At 33.3% G+C, this 8,263-nt stretch overlaps 1 protein-coding gene across 3 annotated transcripts in view; it reads right to left on the reverse strand.

The window, feature by feature from the left end:
* The window catches only part of LOC130894939 (uncharacterized), a 29,759-nt gene extending 26,057 nt beyond the window's left edge, over positions 1 to 3,702 (reverse strand). Inside the window, exons 1-3 of one of the 3 annotated variants that reach the window (XM_057801990.1) lie at positions 3,549 to 3,699; positions 2,553 to 2,681; positions 387 to 573 (exon numbers count right to left, since the gene is read on the reverse strand). In XM_057801990.1, coding sequence (XP_057657973.1) covers positions 387 to 480 — 94 coding nt within the window. In that variant the 5' untranslated portion in view covers positions 481 to 573; positions 2,553 to 2,681; positions 3,549 to 3,699. Of the gene's footprint in view, positions 1 to 386; positions 574 to 2,552; positions 2,682 to 3,548 lie in introns of all 3 variants that reach the window. The other 2 variants (XM_057801989.1, XM_057801993.1) reach the window with 2 other exon arrangements.
* Between the last annotated feature and the right edge of the window lie 4,561 nt (positions 3,703 to 8,263).

Here is an 8,263-nt window from a genome sequence, read left to right on the forward strand (position 1 = left end):
ACAGCAATGCTTGAAACGATGAAAAGGAAAAAACCACAAAATAACTTAAATTCTCTTACCATATAATAGATACCGATATTTATTCATTTTGTGACTATAATTTAGGTTTTTTCACTGTAAAACTTAGACCGTAATAGTCAGTTTAAAGAACAAGCTATGATGCATGAAAAAAAAAGGAGAAAAAAATTTTTTGCAGGTTAGTGATACCGGTGACGAAATTTTTAGATGATGATGAAGATGATTAGATGATCAACCTAAGCTTGTTTTATATTTTGTTAATCTCCCCCTATTTTATAATTCTGGCAACGTTGTATACTGTTTTATGACATGTATCAATATCTATATTGTATGAACTGTTTATAAATCAAATATGTATTCATATTTACCTGAAGGATTTAATCTGCTTGAGACGATATCATTGATTTCCAAATTGTTATTCAAAGACAAAGCAGGATCAGACACCGAGGAAAATTGTTTCATTATCAAACATCGTTAGAATTTAAAATCTAATCCAGACGCGGCTTCGATAAATTCAAATAAATCCATTCTATTTTGGTTTCTAGGATGTTTTATCTAGAAAATTTATACTAGGATCATAACACGGAAGCTTAACTTCTGATATATATACAAAATGTAATCATGTAACTGCCTTTATTAGTTTGAAAATGTAAAACTAAATTTAAATATTGTTTATTTTTGAATTAATTATGTGAGTAGTTGTTAACATACTAAGCTTCTACTAATGCGAACTTTGTTGAATATATTTCACAGTTTACCTCGTTTGATGGTTAATGAATTTGTGGTTCCTCAACACCTGCCTTTGATCATAGTATGGGATTTTTGAAAATAAAATTGAACCAGGTAGTTGATATCTACCAAATATAAATATCATTAAATAAAGCCAAGTTTAATTTGAGATATCTACTTCTATAGTAAATTGCTTCTTCTCTTGTACGTATATATTTTTTATTTCTTCATGATTCAAAGAAATCGGATTCCACTAAGATGATAAACGAGAAGCTAAGAAATAGATATTGAATTATGGTTCTATGAAAACTAAGCTCAACTCAAAATTTCAAATCAACAGTTTTTGTCTCATCCAGAAGTACTTAAATTCAGATTTGTGACTAGTACATTTTTAGCTACATTTAAAAAGTACCCAAATTAAGAATTTTCTACCCAAAAAATTTCGAAATTGGTCAGTAATTATAAATGGTTACTTACATTGAAAACTAGCAATCTCAAGGTCTTGTAGCAAATATTTTATTGTAATTGGAATAAATTTAATTACTCACGAAATGGTGAGCATTGGTCAGTATGGTTCAATAATAATTCATTATTACAGGACTTATATATTAAATAAAGTCATCAACGACAAATTATCTGAACGACACAATGATTCTGGAACATAAGAACAATAAGAGAATCGGTTAGAAGATCTTAATACGTGATGTGCATGCTGCTGGAGCTTGACGGGCGAAACTCGATCGGCGCTGGTGACGTAAACAAGCAATTGACGCGTTGCAAGAAAATATTAAGGTGGAGCATAAATTTAAATCAGCGCTAGGTCAGAGCGTACCCAATTATTCAAAAGCGATGTTTTTAGACCCATTGTTTTTGGGCAAAAAATACTATTTAAAGCAAGGCTTAGCTTGATAAACATTAGTCGGACTTTGGCCCAGGATAATCAAAGGAATTTATGAAATATAAAGAAACCGCTAGAATGAGAGAAAGTAGTGGAAAATGTCGTTAGTTTAGATTCAACTTATATGAGAATAAATAACCCTTTGAAATGGAATGGCGAAAAATGAAGGAAAAATTTAGTCAATATGTCTGGAACTGCTCATTTCATGCTGTATTTTATAAATAAATTTAAAGCTTGCAGAAAATTGATTTTGCTCAACAGCTGACCAATTGTTGGAACATATTGAGCCATCTATGACCTTTTTAGTGTTGACAACTAAATGTTACCTCTTACCAATATCAAATAGCTTTGAGGATTATCAATATCTTATTGAGATATCTTGTATTAACCCCTGAACCATAATATTATCCGTTTTGTGACCAATTTAATTTATTTCAATTGAGCTCTTTATGATTGATTTTCGGGGCCAAAATTTTCTAGATGATAACCTATGAAACTTAGTGACTATTAACGAACATTTATGATTAATTTCTAAATTTGGGCCGGTAAATAGATGGAGTTATGTTTTATTAGGTAACTATACATTTATGACACGCACAACTGTTAATTGTATTGTACTAATCATACATTGCTTGAAGGTATTGTTCACAACAAAAGTGATTTTATGTTTTCTTGATGAATATTTTTCCGAAATCCAACTGAATTCAAATGAACAACGCATTATTTCAATTAGTAACTTCGTGTACAAAGTAACTTTAAAATTCAAGTTAAAGCGGTAGGAGTGGATATGGGTATATATATGCAAGACGCAAGGGGTTATATGACATAGTTCTAGGAAGACTCTGATATACAAGAAGGTGGTGTCGATCAGTGAAATTAAATGTCAACCCACACAAGCTCTGTTTACCTTTAATAGTAACTAAAACTAAATCTGAAGCCCGGCAGTTTGGAAAATTATACCATTGGGTAGAAAACGGAGGAGAAATGTCTGGTAGTTCCCCTGGATAGTAAACTTCTCTGGTACAAACAAGATAACCTGTAAAGCCAAAAAACCCTGATGAATCAATCGAATCCTCAAGACGTTGAGTTTAGCAAGCAAATTCTGTATCTATATCCACATTCTCTCGAAGTGTAAGAGACTACAGAACTCCAGAGTACTACACTGGTATCCAGTATTTCCGGTGCGTCGGCAAAAAAGGATATGGATATATCTAAGGGTATATCTAAGGGTATATATAAGGGTATATCTAAGGACAACAGATTAATAATTCGAATAATTCGAATTTCCTGAGCGAAAAATAGTTTGAGCGGAATCAATTGAGATTATCCACATCTTTGAGTAGAAAGTTCAGTCGAAGCAATAACTTCAATTGGTGAGCCTTTTATCGACTGGGATGGTAATATCGACTGTTTGTTCAGGATAGCGTGCAGTTTTGTTCATTATTTCAAAAAGATAACGAGAATTTACTACGCATATTAGTTTGTCAGATGCAGACATATCTCAAAAACCAACACATTTGATAAAAAAAATGTTTCCAAACAACTTCTTTCAATCCACGAATTCATTAATTCAGTTTAATAGTTCATAAATTACTAAATGAATAAGTAAAAATGTATTATCTATTAGAATATGTTATACATTATCTGATTAGAAAGTTTTTTATTTTGAATAAGAATATGAAAAGTTTCAAACAAGCAGTTACATTTCTTAATATGTTATTTCAAGTGTTGTTTCCACTCTTAATGTTGATTCTATATTTAGTATACAAGTGACAATTCAAAAATAATGGAACTCATGACGAACTTTTACCAATAATATGATGTATGAATCATGTGATTTTTTCACAAAAAAGTATGAAATGAACTACCAGGCATGAATACAAATAATTGAAAAAAATTTTACCTTGAAAATAAGCTAGTTTGAAACATTAGTATTCGAAAGAAATTTTAAAAGTAAATTTCCCTATTGCTGCCAGGTACGCGTTGGAGTGAACGGACTGCGGCATCGCCGTCTGATGTAGCAGACGTAACGTCGCGACGTTTTTAGAGAAACTGGCGCTATTTCAAGTAGGACAATGGGGGAGTGCCCCGCATAATAGAGGTGGCCGAAGGTTTTGTTTTTGTTCTTCTCAAATTTATATAAATAGTAGTTATTTCGAAGAAATCGGTTCTGGATAAATAAATAAATTAGTTATAGAATTTTGTTAAATATACGTTCTTAAACGAATTATGTCCAAGCAGAATAAAAAACAATATAATCAATCCTGTAAACTATTTTCTGATTGTTAATTAGTATTATAAAGAATTTCTTTATTAAAAAACGATGTAATTTTTATGGTAGTTTCATAATTTTATCAGTATAGAACTTGTTGTTCAGTGGCAAAAAACTTGGCGACATGTTTTTTGACGTCTTTTCTGTCCTTGAATTATATCCAAGTGATAATAGTTTGATGATGTAATATTCGCCAATTATTTAAAAGTAATCACAGACATGTGTAGCCTAGCGTTGTCATAGATTCTATGGACCAGATCTAAAAGTTTCTTTTGAATTTGCATTTTTTACAATATAGTAATTAATCGTGTTCCAAAATACAAACACTTTCACCTTACGGGTTATCTATCCGTTCTCTTCAGTCCTTTGTGTCACTTTGCCAACGTTTGAAAACGAAGTCTGCTGCAGCGAGGCACGTTTTTTACAACTAATTTTCCCCAAGTTTACTATTAGATGAGATGAGTTACAGCTCCCTCGACATAAACAACTGTAGCAAAAAAGCATCATATCCACTACCCGTCAAGTTTTTGCCCACCCCATGTATTGATCAATAAATTTCATCGAACCCTCACGTGCCCGTAGTTAGCAGCTCAGATCACTGATCTTTGTGTACCTCCACAGTAGCAAGGACATTGAGAGAAACTTCTTTTGAGACGTCAAAATAAAAGTAGAAGAATAGAGTTTGCAGTGGGCTGAAGAATATAAAAATAGGACGCATGTTGAGTGGGAAAGAATTTTATGGAATGATGAGTGACAGTTCTAGATTTTTGGGTCTAAGGAAAGAAGGTTTGTGTGCAAGTCAAAGGAATAACGGATGTTAGATGAATGTGTGAAAATGTAGTAAAAATTGAAGGGATTTCCAAGAAAGAAGAGTATCAAAAATATTAAAGAACAATGTATTACGTTATGGCCTGCGCTTGATCGGCAGAAATTTATTTTGACAATGATCCCAAACATTTCTCGGAGCTCTGCAAAGAGTATTTGAATGAATGGGAAAGGATGGGCAAAAACTATCGACCGGCACAGTCTACTGAGATAATACAGATATTTATAATTTCTAATTAACTAACAAAACTCTTTACACAGAAATGATACCTCAAATGCCACCTGTGAAACGTGAATTTAGTTGGCTGAATCAAATTTTTTTCAATAAATCACGGGTAGTTTTAACTTTTACGTGGCACTAAATTTGCCGAAGTGTTTTCCAATACCTCTTTCACTGACAAAAATAGTCCTATTTAACTCCCAATATGAAGCGTCCTGCTTTCATACCATCTTTTTGGTGGTAGTCTCTATGTTTTTGGTTTCTGGTTCTTCACCCATTTCGCTCATACGTCCTCTAACATTCCTTCCACATGATCTCTTCAATTTCGTTTACGTTAACCTCACCACTTCCTGAATTTCTAGCTTTTCTCTAATATCCTGACTTCTCATTTTATCTCCAAGGTTCAATGTCTTAATTATACATACCATTTTCATTTCAGTCATCCTCATTATTTTGTTGTTGTTAAAGTTTCACTTTCGTTTTTGACAGATACGTGAGGATAGGTAGGTGTATTGGAACTTCTCAACCAATAATTTTTGAGGAGTCATCTTATGTGTGGTCTGGCGCCTGATCTAATGAACAACTCCTTTCCTATAAGAATCCTGACAGCCATGTTGTTCTTTCTGAATAAACATCGACTTAATGTTCTTTTTCAGTGGTGTTTGAATCGGAAAGTCAAAAAATTTTGAACAAAGCACTTTAATAGAGTAATCTAGATTAATATACTTTTATTTCTTCAAGTTTGATCAAATTATTTTTTATTGAAGTTTCTATCTATCGGATTGATAAAAATGAGTTTGTAGTGATAATTTCTCAAAAAAGACGCCTTTAAAATCGATAGCTGGTATGTGAAGAAAAAAGTCTTCATCATTGGATCTTTTATTAATGATAGTGCAACCTTGGTGAATTGCATCCATTTGAACAGCTTTTCGGCTGAAAACCGAAATTCAAATTTCATAATCAATGAAAAAATCAGATTGCTGGATTGTTAGATTAAGTAAGAAAAATTTTCTATGGAAATTTCAAAACAGACGATTCTTTGAAAACTGGACCAACACGCAACTGCAAACTTTAAGCAAAATAGGTTACAAATTGTTGTAGCTAGCTATAGCTTGCATTTGATGATTGTGATGTGACGTTGATGTTTTATTGTGCTTGTACTCGTACACAGAATATCACTTTTCAAATTAAATTGAGGGATTTCTCCATTGAAATAATCTTTCGCCTTTGACAGTCATATTTTTAATGTGACACATTGACGTGTGACAGCTATACTTATAGCTGAAAATGAAGACGATCTACAACGCCTCCTTCATAAATTTAACCTGACGGCACAGAGACTTAACATGCAAATCTCATGCGAGAAAACACAAAGCATGGTAATATCCAAAGACCCAATAAGATGCAAGTTGGTAGTAAATGAACGCATTATAGAGCAAGTAATGAATTTCAACTACTTGGGCGTAGAAACAACGAGCAGCAGAAACATAACGGACGAGGTAGATAAGCAGATCAAGAAAGCAACTAGAATATCGGGATATTTACGGGACATTATATGGAGAAATAAATATATGAGCATAGAAAGTAAGACGCGAATCTACAAGACCTGTATCAGACCCATACTAACCTATGCCGCAGAAACAAGGGCAGACACAACACAAACAAAGAGAAAAATGAGAACAGCAGAGATGAAGATATTACGAACAATAAAGGGTACCACACTCCACGATAGAATACCCAACACAGATACCTTAAGAGAACTGAGAGTACAAGATGTCGTTAGATGGGTAAGAGCAAGACGCCGACAATGGAGAGACCATGTAGAACGAATGGCTCCAGAACGGATTGCCAAATGGGCCAAAACACAGAAACCAGACACAAGACGCCCAATCGGTAGGCCCCCAAAACGCTGGTACGATAGCTGGACATCGGCGTCACAAGAGGGCAGATGACAGACCTGACAGGACCTCGTCCTACTACAAGAAGAAGAAGAAGAAGACATTGACGTGTGACATGTGAAGTTATATGTTCCTATAACATCTATAGGTTCGTTCCAACCTTTCGAAAAACCGTCCTTGGCACTGTTACGATTCTGCGCAATAGAGATTACTTGTTCCAACTGGACAATTGTAACTTCTAGAAAGCTCTAAAGCGTGGATTGATAAGGAACAGTTTGATTTAGTTACAAGATTTTAAAAATGCATAGCTGTTGGAGTCGAATAACTTCATAATTTACAGTACAAATTTCAAGGAAGTTGAAATATTTATAAGTAGGCGTTTTGGATCATTCCGTATATTTCAAATCTATTAGTTTTTCCAATTCTCAATTGAACTGATAATTCTTGAATCTATGTTTTTTTGATATATCATGGTTCGTTAATTCAAATTTATTTTTTTTTCTCGTATTGATATATACGCTAAGAAAGGATTTTGCGATATCTCGATTTTAAAGGGGTAAAACGGGGTATGTTTGCAAATTCGATTTTTTCGTTTTTCCCGGCCACTAATTGAGATATCGACTTCGTTTCTGCATTGAAACATTCTCTGTACAAACACCTAAAAACCAATTTCTGTGATTTTCAACATTCGACTTGGAAAGAGTTCAAAGAGTTGAACAAAAATTTAGCAATTCTTCATGACGAAATGAGATATCAAAGCGATTCTTTTTTAGAAATGGGCCCTGTGTGAATATCTAAAATCTAATTTCTCCGTTTTTGAAAATTTCTTTTCGATTTATTTAAAAAGGGTTAAATCCATTTGATGGAGACTGCATGGAGTTTTGATCTATGGATTCTGTGTTACAAGTTGATAATGCTGTGCAAAACCCATCAGAGTTCCTAAACACTTTCAATCCTTCAGATTTCCCGGCACATAGACTTATTCTAAAGGTTGGAACACCGATAATGTTCAATCAGTCTTTATACCACGCATACTCCTTATACCTTCAGACTACCCTTTACAATTTAAAAGAATGGAATTCCCTATTAGAGTCTGTTTTGCTATGACAATTAATAAATCACAAGGTTAATCTTTGAAAGTGGCAGGAATCGATTTGATCTTTTCGTTATAACAAATTGAATGAATGCATAGAATACATAAGTCATTTCTCATTGAATCATCCCTATATTACGCGAAGTTCAATAAACCACGGGCGAAGCCGCGACGGATTTATATCGAATGAATTGATGTAATTTCTACTGATAAGATAACCTATATTTGTTATCTAATTGTGTTAAATTAATGTGTATTGAAGCGAGAATGATAATAAATCATTATCATTGATAGTCTTTCTAATACATGC

This window comes from Diorhabda carinulata, chromosome 6, assembly GCF_026250575.1.
Source record: "Diorhabda carinulata isolate Delta chromosome 6, icDioCari1.1, whole genome shotgun sequence".
Lineage (NCBI taxonomy): Eukaryota > Metazoa > Arthropoda > Insecta > Coleoptera > Chrysomelidae > Diorhabda > Diorhabda carinulata.